Source organism: Phaseolus vulgaris, chromosome 1 (genome assembly GCF_000499845.2).
Source record: "Phaseolus vulgaris cultivar G19833 chromosome 1, P. vulgaris v2.0, whole genome shotgun sequence".
In the NCBI taxonomy this organism is placed as follows: Eukaryota; Viridiplantae; Streptophyta; class Magnoliopsida; order Fabales; family Fabaceae; genus Phaseolus; species Phaseolus vulgaris.
The window spans coordinates 36,826,995-36,847,760 of record NC_023759.2 but is presented as its reverse complement, the minus strand read 5'-3'; the positions used below and the strand labels follow the sequence as shown (position 1 = coordinate 36,847,760).

At 40.2% G+C, this 20,766-nt stretch overlaps 1 protein-coding gene across 1 annotated transcript; it reads right to left on the bottom strand.

The window, feature by feature from the left end:
* Positions 1-1,546: 1,546 nt before the first annotated feature.
* LOC137814049 (putative disease resistance protein RGA3) lies at positions 1,547-4,371 on the bottom strand. The gene has a single exon (XM_068616583.1). The coding sequence runs from the start codon at positions 4,313-4,315 to the stop codon at positions 1,676-1,678; it is 2,640 nt and encodes an 879-aa protein (XP_068472684.1). The 5' UTR covers positions 4,316-4,371; the 3' UTR covers positions 1,547-1,675.
* Between the last annotated feature and the right edge of the window lie 16,395 nt (positions 4,372-20,766).

Here is a 20,766-nt window from a genome sequence, read left to right as displayed (position 1 = left end):
TATATCACCAAGAATACATTTGAACAGAGTAGATTACATTCAATCCCAAGTTAGAAAGCACTTAGCCACTCATGACAGCTCCTCCAATCTTCATTCTTGATCTGATATGCATAAGAAGGGCTGATCTGAGCAAATTCTTCTTCTAGAATAGAGTTCTCTTCTTTTTCTCTCACTAACCTCTATCTATAAAAATCTAATCTTTTTTCACCGCCTCTATTTTAGCTGTTTCAAAATTTATATAATGAACTTTAGCTCAAGTGAGTCAATTTAGCTCAAGCTAGATCTTTTGGTGCTTTTTTAGCTTGAGCTAGAAATTCTAGCCTAAGCTAGATTAGTACTGCACCATTAATCAAATCTGGATAATTTTAGCTTGAGCTAAATCTTGTAGTTTGAGATAAATCCTGTAGCTTGAGCTAAATCTTCTTGTGATCCAATTAAGTTTTTGCTTTCTTTCTTTCAATGCTTCATATTCATCTGCAATTTACACAAAAATTGAGATTAAATTTCTTCATTTGTTTCTTGGTTCAAAATATATAATCGTATTCAATTATTATCATATTAAGGTAATTTTCTAACATTAAGCAACAATTAAGTTCCAAAGTGTTCAATTTTCTCAATCATAAAAACTACACATTGGAACTTATCAGTTGATGGTTGGTCAAAATAATCGTCATCTAGATGTGCCTTATAACTACTTTCTCGTCGACTCGAAGTCGGTCGGAGTACGAATGAGCTCTCCTTGGGTTCCCTTCTGGTGCTCGGTCGACCAACTGGATGAGGTGCTGGTAACTGCCTCCAGGCTTTAGCGAACAGATCTCCTGGGGACGAAGGGGGTTCCACCTACGATTATACTCTGACGCTCAAGTCAGTAAGAGCACAAAATATTAATGTATATAGTGAGATATATTGCAAAGATGCAAGTTGAGATACTCCCTGTGGGTGGTTGTCTATTTATAAGCTTCATGGGCTTGGATTTTTTGCTCTGATTCCTCTAGGCATCAATGTGTCATATTATGATAACTCTACATAAAATATGAATATCATGTAATATAACTGGAGCATTTATGTAATATGATAAGGGATTAAGGTTTATGTGATATAATCAGGGAATATTTATTGCGTAATCAGGAATATTGCGTCATCATTTATAGTGTAATCAGGAATACTGCATTTAGCATTTATAACATAATCAGGAATACTGCATTTAGCATTTATAGCGTGATTTGGACGGACTCTGATTAGCCTCTCGGTCGGTATGGAGACCCAGGTAGCTCAGCTTAATTCCTAGCCATTTATCGGGACGGTACAACTACAATTGTGAGTAACCATTTAAGAGATTTTCTCCACTAGTGTGTATTGAAAGTAGGACTAATTTTTATAATATATCAACACAAACTTTACCTTTAACTTTCATTTTAATCACATTTTTTTTTATCAAGGAGAAGATTCATATTAACGGAGAAACATGCACAACAAAAAATCCAGCTAACCCATATCTTTTATCTCAATTTGATTATGGAAATATTAAAGATACCAGCTATAAAAGTGTAGTCGTGATTATTGATTATTGATTAAAAGATATGTTAAGATGGCCACAAAATAATATTAATGTTAGATGATTTCATACATGATCAGAATTTAAATTGCAGCTCCCACGGTGTGCATCATTTCAATTTTACTTAGTGCAGTTCAAGCGCAGCCGTGAAAGCATTTGAAAAAGGAGTTTCCTTTTCTTTGTTTCTCCAATGGAAACACATTTGATGTGAGCGATAAAAGACCAGTACTCACCAGACTCTGGTTCACATTTTCGACCCAATTCAGGGCAACCATCTATGATCAAATCTTCAAGGGCTCGTAGACGATGCATGTCACTTGGGAGATGCAACAACTGAGGACAGTTAACAATATGGAGAATCTTAAGATGAGTCATTGTGTTAAGCCACTCAGGAAGCATTTCCAGACAATGACAATTTAAAATTGAAAATGTTCTCAAAGTGTTGGAGGCTCCTTGAATCCATTGAGGCAATGTATGTAGCCGTGGACATTGCTCAATATACAAATTTTTAATCATCAATCTTTGGATTGGTCTTTCGCTGATCAAGGACAGATTTAGCATCACGCACCTTGTTACAATCAGAACCTCAAGTTTAGGGAGAAGATGAAGAGGTAAGGACTCTAGGTTCCCACATGATTGAATCATCAAAACTTCAAGGGATGGGAGTTGTGCCTGTGCTCCTCGGAACAAAAACTTCAAATTGTCACAGTATTCAAATATCAAAGAATGAAGACTGTTCAAGCTTGCAAATTCATCCTCTGACAACATAGACTGTTTTGTGGTTATATACAATTTTCGGAGGCTGATTAACATCCCTAATCGTTTAGGCAATGTTTCAAGGCCCAAGCATCTTCTTAAAGACAAAATTTGTAAGTTTTGGAGTTTGCAAAAAGAATTAGGAAGTCTTTTTATGCTGCAATTATTATCAAGACTGAGAGCTCGCAGATGCTCCAATTTAGCAATTGAATTAGGAAGTGTCTCAAAAGAGGAATCACTTAAATCTAAATGACGTAAGTATTTGTATCTTTTTATCCATGTTTCCAAAAGATATTCACTGCCAACACCCACTCCATCAACGGGAAATATTATAGTTCTCACACCTCTGAACTTGGGGAACAAAGTATGGCTTAGTGAGTCATTTTCAACGACTGATATATGCCTTACTTGCTCAGGTATTTTGCGAGCATGGGAGTTCACCACTAGAAACTCCTCTTTCGCAACATACAGCGAAAGATCATGTACCAAATCATGTAGTTTAAAATAGTAATGTGAGCCAAAGTCCTCAAAGTCCTCCAGAAATGATCTTGAATATAACTCATATATATATAGTTTTCCAACATTCTCTATCTGCTGACTTCCAAATGCTGATCGAAGTAATCCAAGTGTGACCCAAAAGTTAGCCATTTCAGCACTGGTAAAGCCAAAATCTTTAGGATAAAGAGAAAAGAAAGCAAAACAGTGCCTCAAATAGGATGGCATTTGATCATAGCTCAACTTTAGGGAAGGTAAAATGTCATCTTTCTGTTGTTTTAGGTTCCATAGCTCATGGTCTCTCATATTTTCCCATCTTTCTAAATCAAAAACTGAGAACAGGGAACTTCCTGAAGTTTTCAGTGCTAGTGGAACCCCTCCGCACTTTTTCACTATTTCTTTTCCAATTTCCACTAGATTTGGGTGTTCTTTTTCTTCACCTTCCCTAAATGCCCATTTGAGAAACAGAGATAAGCAATTCTCCGCAGAAAGACCTTCTAAAACATACGAGGGGACAGTCCCCATCATGTAAGCAATTGAAATACTCCGTGTTGTCACTATGATTTTGCTTCCAATTGCACCAACTTTAATTAAATCTTTCAACTCTATCCATTTTGCACGATCCTCATTCCATACATCATCCAAGACTAGTAGATACTTCTGGCAAGAAAGTTTGTGTCTAAGACGACTTTGTAACTGCTCAATATCTAAATTGTCAATGCTTTCTTGAGGAACAACAGAAATGGTTGGATCAGAAGCAGAGTTGATGATTTTAACAATTATCTGTCTTATGTCAAAGTCATCAGAAATACACACCCACATCTTCAACGGGAAAAGATCATCCATTCTCTTATCATTGAACACCAACTTTGCTAGTGTGGTCTTTCCCAACCCTCCAATACCTACTATGGGAATAACACAAACACTTTGATCTCCATAACCATCACCATGAAGGTGAGGTTGCATCAAAAGCTTCATAATTTCTTCCCTATTCTTGTCCCTTCCTATAACCCTTGAATCATCAACATGAGAGTAAGTCATTTCTCTCCTTTGCAGACGGCTGTGATCAATATCAATCCTCTCAAGACCAAACTTGCTCCCATCAGCTGCTATCTTATCCAATCTACGCCTAACATTTTTTATTTTCCTAGCCATCCTAAAACGGAAAACAAGAGAATTAGATGAAGAAAAGAAGTGGTCTACCTTCATCCTTGTGCTGCCTGAAGCTTTGAGAACTTGTTTTCTCAGGCTTTGGCTCTCAAATCCATCCAACACATCTTCAGCATCTAGGCAAACGTTTTGAATCTGCCTGAGCCATTCACGCAACCCATGCTTCTTCTCCTTCTTCTCCTCAGCGTCCAACAGCACGCCTTTTACAATTAACAGGGTGTCTCTCAGACCTTGCACATCCTCATACAGATCAAAGGCTCGAGAAACTTCTTCATAAAGATTAGATGCAAGCTTCCCTAGCAGTGATTCAGCAATTTCGAAGACAAAATATTCGGCCATGTTCTTGGTGAAAGAGCACAAAGTAGTTGTTATATTGTGTTTGTGGGGATTGGCCTTCCATGTCCATTATACCCGTACAGTCTTGTGACAGGTCACGAAATAGAGCTTAAGTCTCTCTGAGTCAATTTTCACTGTTTAAGGTTAAATGTTACTTTTGGTTGTTTATCTTTTGGTGTTAAGTCAACGGATTGAGTTTAAGTCTGAAGTATTTCATATCTTTTGCAAGGTTTATTTTTGAATGTTTTAATTAAAACATTAAATAGATTAAGAGTGGTGTAAGTTGATTTTTTTAAGGTTCCATTTTATGGGGCACTCTACTTAGAGTTGGGATTTTAGCAATTTTATAGTGAAATCTAAGGAAGATTCCCATTGAACACGAACTTAACCAAATGGTTAAGTGTACCGGCCAGTATTCGGGCGTCGTTGACCACTAATAATGTGGGGCCACGTAAGCGGGGTCTCACGAGCGGCGTGGGTCAGTGTCTCCCGAGGCACGTGCGCTAAGGAACCAAAGAGTGGTCAGACATCGGTCATCAAGATGTACTGACGTGCCACTAGGCAGTGTGGAGAGGTCGGACATCGGGGACTCGAACAGCAGAGCTGGGCCACGAGAGGTGGATCCCAGACCACACACCAGTTATCAGTAGGGGAGAAGCCTAGGTCACGAGAGTCCATGTGTGTGGAGTTGATGACGCGTTTAGGCGTAACACAAGTATAGAGCACTGGAAAGGATACAACCTGTGAGGGTCACGTTCCAGCAGTGAGCTGCATGCATGGCACGTGAACAGCTAGGGCACTACCAAGACGTGTGACCACAGAGATCAGGTGCACGAGGAGGCATCCAGGTGGTCATCTTGTCAGAGGTTGCACTCCAGTTAGGGAACCCCACGCGCTAGGTTATCCTAAGAGTGGGTAGTTGTGGCGTTGGGGCCCACCCCCTCAGGAAACCTATTTCGGGTAATGGAAACAGTGGAAACCCTAGTTTTCAATCTATATAAAGGGAAGTAACAAACTTGGCAAGGTACGTTATTCATTTGCGCCACTTAACACACACAGTTACAGTTTTACGTAAAGAGTTTTGGTGTTCCCTAGCCCTAAGATTGGCTTGAGCGTTGGAGTGCAAATGGCCTCTAGGGCGCCCTTTGTCTTTGTTTTTTCAGGCATTCAACCAAAGGGAAAGCACGTGCGAGCGCAAGGATTCTGGACGTGAGAGTGACGTAGACGCACGAAGACGAATTTGGTCAACCGGAAGGAACAGTAAATATGAATGTTCACTTCACAAAGACAATGATGAAAATCAACACTAAGTAATCGATGAAATGCAATGTAGAATGGAAATAGCAATACGGTAAACATTAATGGTGGTCATGGCCAAACCAAATGATGAATCAAAAGCATATAACAAAAGCAAAAACCAAGAGTAAGAATTTAAGATAAAGACATTTATGAAATGGAAATGAAATGAAAAGAGTGGAAAAAGAGTAGCTTATGGAGTGATTGTGAGAGGGATTCACGCCACTTAGGGTGTGATAGCCACCAAGATGAGTGAAGGGCCGCCACTTGAGAGTCTCACACCACTCAAGATAAGACCTAGCTAAGAGGATTCAAACCTCACACAATTTGTGCAGAGTAACTTTTCTCTTCAAAATTAACATGTGATACATGGAGTAAGGCACCCTATTTATAGGAATGGGTTCCTTGGTGTTCAAGAAGGGCAAGGGTAGGATGGGAAATAAGGGAGGGGCAGCCTAGGAGGGTTGACTAAGGTCAAATCCTAATTATAAGTGTCTTGTCTTGAAAATGTGGGCTTGGATCAAGCCCATTTCGCTATGAGCACTCCTATTTTTGCTAAAAGCGTCTATTCTATCATATCCTGCTATTTAGACCTTTAAAGAGAGCCCAAATTATTTACAACTTGTTTTATTCTTAAGAAAACCAGAAGGAAGAACATTTAATTCTCTGATTTGTGTCTATTTCCCCCTCTAGTGAGATATGCTAGTTCCTTGGTGAGGTCTTCACTTGATTAATGAGATGACTTCTCATAATATGAGTGGTAATGTACATCCTTGGTCATCTCCTTGTTGGCTTGTTTGCATCAAAGAGAGTTTTAAAATTCTCAAATTAGTATTTTATGTTTTTAAATAGTTCATTTTAAAATTCTCAAATTAATATTTGTGTTGTTTATAAAACTATTTTGTGTTCATGTTATTGTTGTTTTCTTGACACAAATCAGTTGATTTACTTATTAATGAAGTTCAAATTAAATTTGCTAATAAATGTATTTTGTGAATTTTTTTCATTGATGTTTACCGTTTGAGATTTTAGTCCAATTAACTTGTGCTTTTGAGAATATGAGAAGTCAAGTAATTGAAGTTCTCTTTATCCCTAGCTTTCAATTTACAATATGTGATTTAAGAAATAAAAGTTGGCCTTTTATTTAGTTAAGCGTTTATAAGTATAAAGTCATCTCAAAAGCATAAAAAAAGAATTTGAGATCTCCTTTTTAAGCTAACATGTTCCATGATATGAGAGAATATTAAATAGGATTTATATTTTTTATTTCAATTAATTTTGTAAAAAGGAAACTAAGAGACAAATTTGGATAAAATCCATTAATAGTAATTTTGAATGATATACTCCATCTATGTTTATAATAATAAAGAAAACCATTTAATTTTTTAATATAACTTTAAGTGAATTATTTATTAACTATTATATTTTCTTTTATTGTAACTATTTTTTCTCTTCATATAATTCAAACAAAATTATGAAATTTTAGAAATTAAAAATAACATATCAAATTTTGGGACTACTCTTTTCATAATTACTTGTTTCTTCTTCTAAGTATATGTACTTCCCCCTTTGATTGTTTTTGTAAGTGTGAATTGAGTAACTTTGCTTTAATGTTTTTGCTGGATCTTTGTGTCATTGCAGTTTCCCATAAAACAAATAATGATTGTAAAAATTAGTCACTAATTTCTAGTTGTTGTGGTTAATAACTTGTCTCCACCTTCCAAATCTCAGCTTATCTTAACCCTATGACCCACACTAAACAGATACCAACTTGTTTTCATCCCCCAAAACCACTTGAATTTTTTTTAATCAAATCACCTTATTCGTTTTATTTTCTTTAGATAAAAAACGATTTACAATTTAATATACTGGAACTATAGAGTTTCTATTATCTTCTAATAAATTAAACTATTGTTAAAATACATATTATTCCTCATCTCTTGCAAGTGTAATTGCCATCTTGCTAACCTTCAATTGTTTGGTGAACTGATGTTCACATACTTAATCAAATTTAAAGATATGCGTCATTGTTCACTTTCAAAACTTTGGTGAAATTACCAACTTTTTTTTATCAATTATGGTTTTCTGGACTGGTGATTTATCTTTTACTAGCTTTACGAACACTAACTTATTATAATATTCATTGATAGTAAGTTACTAATACTATATTTCTTATCTTCATTCACTCCTTGTCATGAGTTACTTTACTTTTTCTCATTCACAAACATATAATAGACACGATTAAATGGTATTGGGAGTTTCACTAGCTAGCTACCTAACTTTTTTTTGCCTAACTTTTTTTGTGTAATTTTATTGGATGGGTAATATTTAAGGGAAAGGAGATCTGTTTGTATTCCAGGTATATATATTTTACATTGATTGGTATTTAACTGTTGAATTATTACATCTATCATTATATTTTTTTTATTGAGGGAGGGATCCAATTATTTTTAAAAGGAGTACATGTTTTTAGGATTTATTTTTCAGTAAAGCAAGTCATTAATATATTAATTAGCAACTGAATGTCAATTCATGAGTTTTAATATTTAGTGTATTTCTATAATATGGGTATTTTATTTATGTATTTTGTCCCATTTTTATTTTCTAAAGTGATGGACTTTTTTTTATATGTTTGACAAGTAACACTAACTTTCATGTAAAGTTAAGACTTTGTTCATTACAAGAAAAACAATATATTTCGTCAAAAAAAACATACACAATCAATGAAAATGGACTTGTTGACCATCAGCGAAAGAAAATAGTGCGGAAACAAAGTCCATTTTGTGTCAGTTAGCTCTAACGACCCAAGTTACGTCGGTCTAACCAACGTGAGACAAATGTGAATATCGTCGATCTAACTGACGTATAAATGGACGCAATATCATCAACAATACTGTCGACCGAACAAACGCAAATGTACCAGAAATGCCTCCATGCGTCGACTTGGCAAACAAAAAAATGAGCATAGTATTGTCAGTCAAGCCGATGAAAAAAAAATGAAATCAAAGTTTTGTGCAAAACTGAAAAAAATAAAAATAAATACTTGTGTGGATCAGGCCGATGCATAAATGGCAGCAAAAAAAACAAGGAAGTTTCTTTCTGCATTCCTACATTTTTCTTCCTGCACCCCTACATTCTTTAAAATACCGAAATTACCCTTTCACAATTTTATGTAATTCTGTAGTAGGAGTTTCGTAAGTAAAAAGTGTTTCCAAAATAAGGGTTCTGTAAGGAAAGAGTATTTCTATAATAGGATCCGGGAGACAAAAAATCATTCCAGAATATCTTTTCCAAAATACAGTTTTTTGATTTCTAGATTGGTAAATTCATAATTAATAAAATATGTTCCAGAAAATATGTTCTGGAAATATTTTGGAAACAGCAATCCGTAAGTCATTTTAAAAAGGAGTAAAACGACTTAATTTCTCATATAACACTATTTACACTTTTTTTTCCCCATCTAACACCCTTTTGTTTTTATTTTTCTATCCAACACCATTTTGTTTTTATTTCCCTATCTATAGCACCATTTCAAAAGTAAAATAATAATAATAAATTTTAAAAAATGATAATTTTAATTTTGAATGCATTAAAAAAAAAAAAATATTTTTAATGTTTAAAATAGTTATAAATATAATTAATGAATAAAGAAATGAGTTTTTACAAAAAAAAATAAAAATTAATAAATTAAAAATGTTTAGTTTAAAATTACTTTTTTTAAGAATGAAGAAAATAAAAAATTAAACCCTAAAAAAACATAAAAGTTGAATTTATAAACATAAATTAGTATTTATTTGTATTATTATTGATGATGTAATCATGTTAATTTCAAGTAAAAAATACAGGACATAATTATATAAAAAATAAAGTCAATTAGTATTAATGAGTGATGGACATAGATAATATTGAAGTGTACGTCTACCCTAAATGCAAAATCTTAAAAAAAAACTAATACAAATGTTACACTTAATGCTTAAAAATGAGAAGAAAATATGGTTGGGTGTGACATACTTATTTAGTATCGTCTTATATCTCTTATCTTTATCTTGTATACATTTGTTTTTATCTTTTTTATATCGTTTATCTTTATCTTATTTGTTTTGTCTTTATTTTATATATTTTCTATTTTTAGTTATTATTATTTTTTCTGCCATTATTTATTTTTGTTTCTGTTTTTATTTTTATTGTTGTTGTTTTTATTTTCTATATTATTTATTTTTACATTTTTTTTATTCTCGTTTTTATGCATTAAGTGTAACATTTGCATTAAGTTTTTTTTTTATGATTTTACATTTAGGGTAGACACTTCAATATTATTTGTGTCCACTATTGATTAATACTAATTGACTTTGGTTTTTTTATAATTATGTCTTGTATTTTTTACTTGAAATTAACATGATTACATCATCAATAATAATAAAAGAAAAAATACTAATTTATGTTTATAAATTCAACTTTTATGTTGTTGTAGGGTTTAATTTTTATTTTCTTCATTCTTAAAAAAAAATTCAAACTAAACATTTTTAATTTTTATTTTGTAAAAACTCATTTCTTTATTCATTAATTATATTTCTAACTATTTTAAACATTAAAGATATTTATTTTTTTAATGCATTCAAAATTAAAATTATCATTTTTTTTAAATTATTCTAAATAGAAAAATAAAAACAAAAGAGTGTTAGATGGAGAAATAAATATGTAAATAGTGTTATATGAGGAATTGAGTCAAGTAAAACAGACTTCTTTGAAAAATGATGGGGTGCAGGAAGAAATTTGTTAGGGTGCAGGAAGAAACAGCCAAAAAACAATAAAAAGAAATTGTCCATCCATTATGCCCATAAGTTTTACTCTATGCAACCCTTATTTATTTTCTACCCCTACCACTTCACTATTTGCAGCAGTTTCTTCCTGCATCCCTACATTTTTCTTCCTGCACCCCCTTGATTTTATAAATCCCGAAATTGACATTCACCTTTTATTTGAAATCGGGATATGAGAGTGTGCTACAAATTCAACAATCCAGAAGTGAATCATGTTGTTTTTTGGATGAAGGAGTATTCTGAAAACAAAGTTTGCATAAATTGTTGATTTCCAGATTGCTAAATCTAGAAGTCTAATTTCTACTACGGATTGGTGGATCCAGAATAATTTTTTTCAATTATGGATTTCTGAATCCGGAATGCATATTTAGACTTATGGATTGGCAGATCCGGAATGCATATTTTTTAACGGTGCCATTCATGTACTACTGGAAGCACCGATCCGGGAGGTTACCGAAAGCACCAATCCAGGAGGTTACCGGACGTGTCAATCCGAAATTTTACCAGAAGCGCCAATCCGAAAATTTACCGGATTTCATAATTTGGAATGAAAAAAATAAATGTATAGTTTTTACATAGGGATAATTTTGTTTTTGCACAATATTGAGGGAGTGCAGTAAGAAAAATTTAGTAAGAAAAATTTAGGAGTGCAGGAAGAAACTGCTCTATTTGCAACGTTTTCTTGAAAAAATTGGACTAATTTTATTATCCATGACTCTAACTCTCGCCGCCGCTATTTATTTTCTACATCCATAACATCAATATTTGCCACATCTTCTAGAAATAATTGCACCCATTCCATTGTCCATGACATTTACTTTATAGAGTCTTTGTTTATGTTTTTATTTAAATATAAAAGTTATGTGATGATATTTTTTAATAAAGTCATAATTTATTGAATGTATTCCTTTTTTTATTTATAGACTTGTCAGTTTATTATTAAATAGTGTTATATGGAATACCAAATTTTCTTGTACTGTTAACAAATCTTTCCACGTATGATCCTTTCTCTAAGAACGGTTATGTACTGGTATGGACTGACTGGTCACTACCATGACTCGACATGGCCTAACCGAGATGACCGAGACCTCCACGGATGGACAGGCCAACTGACACCCTACCTTAATCCATTAACGCTCAAACCAAGGTCAGTGAAGCCAAACTACCATTAAGAATTAGGTAATACGACCGTAAGTATGATCCATTCCACTAATAAGGCCCAATAAGGTAAGCTCATTAAAATAATATAAATAGAACACATTCCAAGAAGAAAGGTACATCATTATCACTGTACACTCCCGAGTGTCGAATACCCTCTTTACTGACTTGAGCGTTGGATTTGGTATTCACTCGAGATTGAGAGATTAAGAGCGTGAAAGCCAGAAGGATCGTAGTGAAGTTTTAGCAACCTGCCCAAAGGAAGGAAGAAGACAAAGCCTTCAATAGTTCTCTAGGTCCCATCTTCCTAGCAAGAACAATTGGCGCCCACTGTGGGACCGAGAGAAACTAGTTGAAGAAAGAAAGTAGATGATCTCAATCAGAAGCATGGAGAGGATGACTGAAGCCAACCAAGCAATGTTGTTGTTGTCTCTACAGAGAGAGGTGGTCGAAATGAAGAGGAAGACAAAAGAAGCTGCCCAGAAGAACGAGCTACAGATGCAAGCTATCCGAAGGGAGAATGAAGAGATGAAGAAGAAGCTAATGGAGGGAGGACCTTCTGCTACACCTCCCCTCCCAACCCGAGACCGGTAGAGGAGACAAGGGACAAAGTCCCCACCCATGAAATGGATGGCGAATCCTGTCTGAACAAGTCGACCAGGACTGCCACGATGAACTCGGCCCGTTGAAACCCTTTTACTAACGCTATCATTGAAGATCCACTGTCAAACAAGTGGAAAGGTTTCAACAGAGACCGGTATGATGGGTCTACTGACCCAGACAAGCATATGGACGCCTCTACTACCCACATGAGTCTCTACACCTCGGACAATGCAGTGTTGTGTCGAGTGTTTCCTACATCGCTAAAGGGAGCAACCCTTAGCTGGTTTACCAAGCTCCCACCTAATTCCATTGACAGCTTCGCCACACTTTTGGTGAAGTTTGAGACTCAGTGTGCCACCAGCAGGCCACATCACCTGACCTCCATCGCCTTGGTGGGCATCCGCCAGGAGAAGAGAGAGTCACTGAGAACCTTTATTGACAGGTTCAACAAAGTGGCAATGAGTATTCAGAATCTCATCCCGGACATTGACATGCATCATATGCTGCCAGCCTTGCACTCATGACCATTTGCTGATAATTTGTGTATGCAGCCCGCCACCAGCCTGGACGAACTCAGAAAGAGAGCTGCTAAGTTCATGTAGCTAGAGGAACTCAGGGAGTTCCGTAACCAGGCCCGTGCCGAGGCCAGCAGAGAGAAGAGCAAGGATGAGAAAGATCGGCCACAAGGCGACAGGGGCAAAGATAATCGAGACCGAGGAAGTCGGTTCTCAAGATACACTCCCCTAACAACCGAGAGGGGGAGAATCCTGGACGAGGCACTCAATGCTGAGTTGATCCCTCCCCTCAGGAAATGGCCAGCCCTAACAATGCTGACCGAAAAAGCAGTGCCGGTATCATCAAAACAGCGGGCACTCCATGGAGGAATGTCAGGATTTACAAGACAAGATCGAGAAGCTCATTAAAGTCGGACACCTACTCCGTTTCGTTAGGAATGAATGAGATACGAGACACTCCCCACGCAGAGATGAGTCCTCCAAGAGAAGACGCTCACCTTCGTGGACCAGAGATGACCGAGATTGCAAGGAAGATCATCGGTCTCATAGAGACGACCCTCCTCATAGGGATGATCCACCCCGGGAGGCCGAAAGAAGAGGAAACTGAGAGGTTATCAACACCATAGCTGGTGGCTTCGCCGGTGGAGGGAGTACAAACAGCGCTCGAAAGAAACACCTTCGGGCAGGGCACCAGGTGAACGCGGTAACATTCCAACCGAGGATGCCGCCCATCACCTTCACTGATGACGACTTTAAAGGCGTGGACTATCGGCAGAACAATCCCATGGTGATATCGGTTGACATCGATCGATTTACCATCAGAAAGACTCTTGTGGATCAAGGAAGCTCAGTAGACATCCTCTACTGGAAAACATTTAAAGCCATGAGAATACCTGGGCCGAGATGGTGCCTTATTACGACCACGTGATCGGTTTCTCGGGCGAGAGGGTGGGAACAAAGGGCTACATCGAGTTCTACACCACCTTCTGTCAAGAGAAAAGCTGCAAGACGATAAGGATCCGGTATCTAGTAATTGATGCCAATACTTCTTATAATATCCTCCTTGGACGACCGTCCATCAACCGGCTGATGGCGATCGTATCTAAACCACACCTAGCAATGAAGTTCCTTTCGCCAACGGGGGGATATTCTCACGGTCCACGTTGACTAGAAAGAGGCAAGAGAATGCTATGCCGAAAGCCTCAGAGTAGAGCCTTTGAGGAACGATCTCTCTCTCAAGAGAAAATCCTCTTGAAAGGATCACTCACCCTAACAAGCCCGATCGATGTCGGTAGAGCCAACCGTTGCGTTGGTAGACCTAGACCCTCGGGCAACTGAAAACAGGCTGGAGGCCAAGGAAGAGCTTCGGCGAGTACTGCTCTGGACGAAGAACGCAGTACCGTTGTGGGAACAACCATGGTAGGAGCCGAGGTCGAGATAATGCATGTCACGCTAAAGAAAAATATGGATTTGTCTGCGTAGACACCATCCGATATGTCGGGCGTAAGCCCGAACATCATCAGTCACAAGCTATCAGTGTTTAAGGAAGCACGGTCGATCGCCCACAATAAGAGGGATTACGACAATGAGAAGCGCCTAACAACAAAAGCAAAAGCCAAGAAGCTCCTATCAACCGGGTTTATACGCGAAGCTCGATACAGGACTTGGCTGGCCAACATCGTGATGGTCACTAAGCCGAACGGTAATTAGAGGATGTGTGTTGACTACAGAAACCTCAACACCGCCTGCCCGAAAGACTCTTACCCCTTACCGAACATCGACCGCCTATTCTGGCTATAACCAGATAAGTATGCACCCCAAGGACAAAGAGAAGACAACCTTCATGACGGCCGATGCCAATTACTACTATGAGGTCATGCCGTTCGACCTCAAGAACGCAGGGGCGACCTACCAACGCCTCATGGACAAAATCTTTCAAGGGTTAATCGCCAAGTGTGTGGAGGAGAATGTGAACGACATCGTGGTGAAGTCTGACTCTTTTAACCAACATATGGAGGACCTCGAGGAGGTGTTCAAAGCCCTCAGAGGAGGCAATACAAAGCTCAAGCCCGAGAAGTGCAGATTCGGAGTTGAGGGAGGAAAGTTCCTAGGTTTTATGCTCACCCATAGGGGGATAGAGGCTAACCCTGACAAATGTCGAGCCATTGCCAACATGAGAAGTCCAAAAAACATCAAGGAGGTGCAACAACTCTTGGGGCGCCTGACAACCCTCTCTAGGTTTGTACCTCGGTTGGCCGAGAGAATGAAACCAATGGTGCAACTGCTTCGGAAAGCAGCCAAGTTCAGCTGGGACGAAGAATGCGAGGAAATCTTCAAGCAACTGAAGATTTTTCTAACATCTCCATCAGTTATACCAAAATCGAGACCCGACCAACCCATTCTAGTGTATCTGGCGGTCTCGGAGGAGGCAATCAATGTTGCGTTGGTGTTGGAGGTCGAAGGCGAGGAACAACTGGTATACTTCATTAGTCGAATGTTGCATGCGGCCGAGACGAGGTACTAGATGATCGAAAAGGTGGCGCTTGCCCTAGTCCTCACAGCAAAGCGAATGCACCCCTATTTCCAAAACCAGTCAATCACTATAAGAACCGACTACCCCATCTTTAAAATATTAACTAAACCCGACCTTACAGGTCGGATGATAGGATGGTCGGTAGAACTCTCTGAATTCGACATTCGGTATCAACCAAGAGGGGCTATCAAGTCTCAATGTCTGGCCAACTTCTCATCCGAGCTCACGCCGCTACCCACCTTGTCGGTCGGGTGGACACTCTACGTGGATGGCTCACCCAACAAGACAACATGTGGAGCAGGAGCCGTCCTAGAAGGACTGGGCGATCTCCTCTTGGAACAAGCACTCCAGTTTGGGTTTAAGGCGCGCTGGGCTAAACCTAGCATACGTCATGGGAGCACGCGAGGTCGTGTGTAAAAGCGACTCCTAGGTCATGGTCAGCCAGATCAAGGGAGAATTCGAAGTAAAGGAACCCCTGCTATAACGCTACTACCATGTTGCCCGAAACACCATCGCCTGGTTCCACAAGGCAACTGTGAAGCACATACCGAGGCAGGAAAACAAAAGGGACGATGCCTTGTCTAGGTTGTCGGTCACAAAGAAGAAGAACCACCAACGATCAGTTATACAGATATAGCTAAGACACCCCAGCGTGTCGGATACCGAATGCCTTGCAATAACCGAGACTAAAGCTGACAACTGGATGACCCCCATCATCCAGTACCTTGAGGACAACACATGTAAGCCAGAAGAAGAAAAAAAATGAAGCAACAGTGTGCCTGGTACACTATGATAAATGAAGATCTATACCGAAGAGGCTTTTTGGCCCCCTACTAAAATGCATCACCAGCGAGCAGGCCGAATATGTCATGACCGAGATACACCAAGGAGTTTGCGGAAATCATTAGGGGGCACGAACGATGGACTCTAAAGTACTCAAAGCAGGCTATTATTGGCCGACCGTCCAAGGAGACTGTGCCAAGTACGTGAAAAAATGCATCAAATGCTAGGACTTTGACCCCCTCCATCATGTTAAACCGAAAATGATGCACAATCTCATTTCTTCATGGTCATTCGCCATCTGGGAGATGGACATCATCGACCCTTTCGCACTAAGAAAAGGGCAAAACAAGTTCCTCCTAGTAGGAATCGACTATTTTACTAAATGGATCGAGGTCGAGCCACTCGCATCCATCTTGGCCAAAAACTTTAAAATTTCGTGTGGCGAAGCATCGTGTGTCGGTTCGATGTCCCGAACATGATAATAACTGACAACGATCAACAATTTATTGACCAAGGACTATAATCCTTCTATGCCGACCTCGACATCAAGTCAATCATAGCCTCGGTCGAGCACCCACAAACCAACGGACAAGCCGAGGCCGCAATCAAGGTCATATTAAACGAACTGAAGAAACGTCTCGGCAAATCCAAAGGCCGATGGACGGAGGAGCTCATAGAAGTACTATGGGCATACAAAAGCACCCCTCGGACAACCACACAAGAAACACCATACAGCCTGACATACGAGACCGAGGCGATGATCCTAGTCGAAGTGGATGAGCCCACCATACGAAGGCAAATGTTCGACGTCACCCTAAACGAGGAAAGCCTAGCGGTCAACCTCGACTTGGTAAGCGAGTTGCGAGACAAAAGCAAGATCCGACAGACCGCATGCAAGCTTAGGGCGTCAAGGCGTTACAACACGAAAGTCCGATCAAGGAATTTTTTGAGGGGAGACCTCGTATGGAGAATGCGCAGAGATGCAAGAAAAAAATGAAGGGAAGTTCTCGTCCAACTGGGAGGGATCATTCCGAGTTCGAGAAGTCGCAAAGGGGGGAGCTTATCACTTAGAATGACTTTCAGGCAAAATTGTACCAAGGACGTGGAATGTCACGCACCTTAAGTTTTATTACAACTGAAAGAAATAAAATTACGCACTCTTTCCTCACTCTATTGGAAGGTTTTAACGAGGCGTTTTTCTCAAAATACTAGCACTGCTTTCCTTCAAAGCCTCGATTCGGTCTAGATGAAGCCTTAACCGGCATACTTTGCTGACACCGCTCAACTAGGTTTTGTCTGGACGTAGCCCTAACCAGCATAGTCTACAAACACCTCTCATTCGGTTCGGTCTGGCTGAAGCCCTAACCGGCATACCCTGCCGACATCGCTTAACTAGGTTTAGCCTGGACGTAGCCTTAACCGACATACCCTGCCAACACCCCTTACTCGGTTCGGTCTGGATGGAGCCTTCAATGGCATACCCTACCGATATCGCTCAATTTGGTTCGGCCTGGATGTAGTCTAAACTGACATACCATGGCAAGGTCGTTCAACACACACAAGTTACCCTTTTAACTTGACGCAAATCATTGATTAACAAGAAGTCGATCACCCATTCAACTCGTTCGATTAAAAAAACACATTGAAGGCTGATCGCCATTCAACTCGTTCAATTAAAAATTCACATCAAAGGCCGATCGCCATTCAACTTGTTCAATTACACACTCACATTGAAGGTTGATCGCTCATTCAACTTGTTCGATTAAAAACTCACATTGAAGGTCAATTGCCCATTCAAATAAAGACCGACATATTAACTAGTGAAAATTTTGCTTAAACCCATTTACACCGGATACACAACGCAATGAAAGAAACAACTGATACATTGATAAAATCAAAAAGAGGGAGGCCACACCCCGACCTCGGAGGAGAGAGATTCAAAACCAAAAAGGCCATAACTCAGCCAAAGGCGAAACTAGTCTTCATGATCTTCGTCTTCCTTACCTTCGATCGACCAACACAGTTGCCTCACTAAAGCATTCATCTCAACAATTGGCATGATTCGATCCAAGTACACTTCGTTGTCAAGATCGAAGGTACCAGAGGCCGACGACCCCCTATAAAGAACATGGGCCTGATGGACAGCTCGGAGGAAGCTTTGCTTCAGCAACTCCTCGGTCTGGTCGAAGTTGTGATCCAGCTTTGCCTCGGCCTCGTCCCTAGCAGCTTGTAGGGTAGTCAACTCGGTCGCTGAAGATGAAAGTTTCTCATCCCTATCCTCCACCATCTTCCTCAGTTGGGTGTTTTCAGCCACCACCCTAGCCATTTCGGCCTCCACCTCCGCCAAGCGGCGCCAAGCCTCAACAGCCTCCTGCTAAATTTTCTCCTTCTCAGCCACCTCCGAGTCCAGTCTCTTTGAGAGGTCGGAGTTAGCAGCCAAAGACTGCTTCAGATGACCGGACGCCTCAACCAACTCATGATCTAGTCGGGATATCTCCTCAGCATGGCGATCTCGTTCTTGACACCCAGTTGGATCATGAACATTGAGCGGCACAACATTTCCAAGCCGCCCCTTAGCAAGTTCGACGAAGGGACGACTCAGATAACCTCCCGGGTGGCTTCGGGAAGCGTCAGGCGCACCCCCCGAGTGAACTGCATGTCACCCCTAGAAGGGTCAGGGGTGACATCGATACCTCCATTGATCGCTCGATCTCTGGAGGGTTGACCGCCTTTGCAACGCGCTTGGGCCAGGGTGAATCCACCTCAATCGCCTCCCGACGAGGGGGAGGTGTCGGTAGAGAGCCAGGGGAGCGGGTGATGGTAGCAATGTTACCACCCTCCCTTGACCTTTTCTTTGATTTGCTAGAAGGGTCGGTCAAGCCCTTGCCAGCATGGGCACCCGAGCCGTTTGTTGTGTCCAGGTTGTCGATGCTACGACGTTCTTTCCTCTCGGCCGCCCGTTTTCGATAAGCATCCAACACATCAGCACCAGCGGGAGATTCTTGGGCCATAATTTCTGCAAAAAAGAACAAGTGTTAGAAGACAAAGCATAAGACCGACTATTAGCAGAAATAAAGTCTCATACCCTTAACGGTCGCCCATTGCATCGACTCGGTATAAGCACCGATAAGCTTCCTTGTGGGAAGCTTCCTCGGGAGTGCATCGAAGAGTGAGGGAATCTCTAACTCATCAGCACTCCCCATCGGCCTCGATCACTCCTTAAAGTCACGAGGTTTGCTAGTCCAGTAGAGGGGAAACCGCGACTGACTAGTCTTGTCAAAGAAATAGGTCGTCGTCTCCGGTCGAATGATAACCTTAACGAATCTCTCTTTAAATCTCTTATAGGAAACGAAGAAAGAATTGAAAAGAACACTCCCTGACTGACCGATCAACGAGTTCCATGAGACAAGATTGGTTGGGTGAGAGGTGTAGCAGGAGAGAAAAGAAGAGGGAGAAGGGTGAAGACACAAGACGTCACACAACAGACGAAAGGCCTGGATGAATGCTTAGGTGTTTGGATGAATCTGGTAAAAGAAGGAGGGACTGGTACCTGGTCTCCCCATACAAACACTCTCGATAGATGAGCATGGTTCAACGCTAAAGAAGCTAGAATGCCCACCTGCCTTTAAAACCGGACACTTATCCAAAAACTTGGATACAAAAGCTGTAGTCGAATAGGCAGACGAGATCCCAACCACCTTAGGGTCTACCCAGCTAAGATCCACAACAACCTCTACCTGAAATGGCACGTCGGCCACCCCAACCGACAAGGAGTCGGTTGTAGAGGACCCAGAAGAAGAAGAAGAAAAAGAAAAAGAAGACGACGAAGAGGACAGACAGACAAGAGAAAGGGAAGGGTGATCAGAAGAAGATGTGGGCCGAGACAAGGTTGACGTGACTAACCTTATATAAAGGTGAAGACCGGGAACAAAGCAGAAGGGTGAGAGAACACTCGGTTATCGGAGCAGAGGCGAGAGATCCCTCGGCTATCAAAACACTCAAGCAGAGAAGTAACACAATATCTCCCCTAAACCCTAACCCTAAACCCTAAACCCTAAACCCTAAACCCTAAACCCTAAACCCTAAACCCTAAACCCTAAACCCTAAACCCTAAACCCTAAACCCTAACCCTAAACCCTAAACCCTAAACCCTAAACCCTAAACCCTAAACCCTAAACCCTAAACCCTAAACTGTTGGGACCACTATTTATAGGAGCCAAGGACCTCAAAAGACGAAGCGTCGCAACGATCTCAACCATTAGATCTCCAAGATCCAATGGCCCAAAACGCTTCGCGCCCAAAAAACCCCTCATTAATGCGAGTCATGTCATGCTACTTGAGGTCATGTCATACCTCAGGAAGTCCAACAATCACATACCTAATGATAACTGACCGACACCTATCATCAAAGGCTCATCGAATACATCTACCCTCGATCCTGGGGGCAAGTGTATTGGTATGGACCGACTGGTAGAGGTGTACCTTCATCCGTTAGCTTTTCTTTGGTGGATTGGCGGAAGCATTCATGGAAGAGAATGAGCAAGGAACTCACGTAGAGTTGTGGACTCCTTGAAGGTGCATGCTAGGTGTGGAGAGTGAGTGGTGAGGCCATCTCACTTGGCAAAGGTGAAGAATGAAGATTAAAAAGTCTATCCTAAAGAGGTAGGAGACAAGGAGCAAAATTGGCACAATTTTTGAAACAATTTGCTCTAGAATAATCTTGCCATTTCATGAACCAAGCACCTC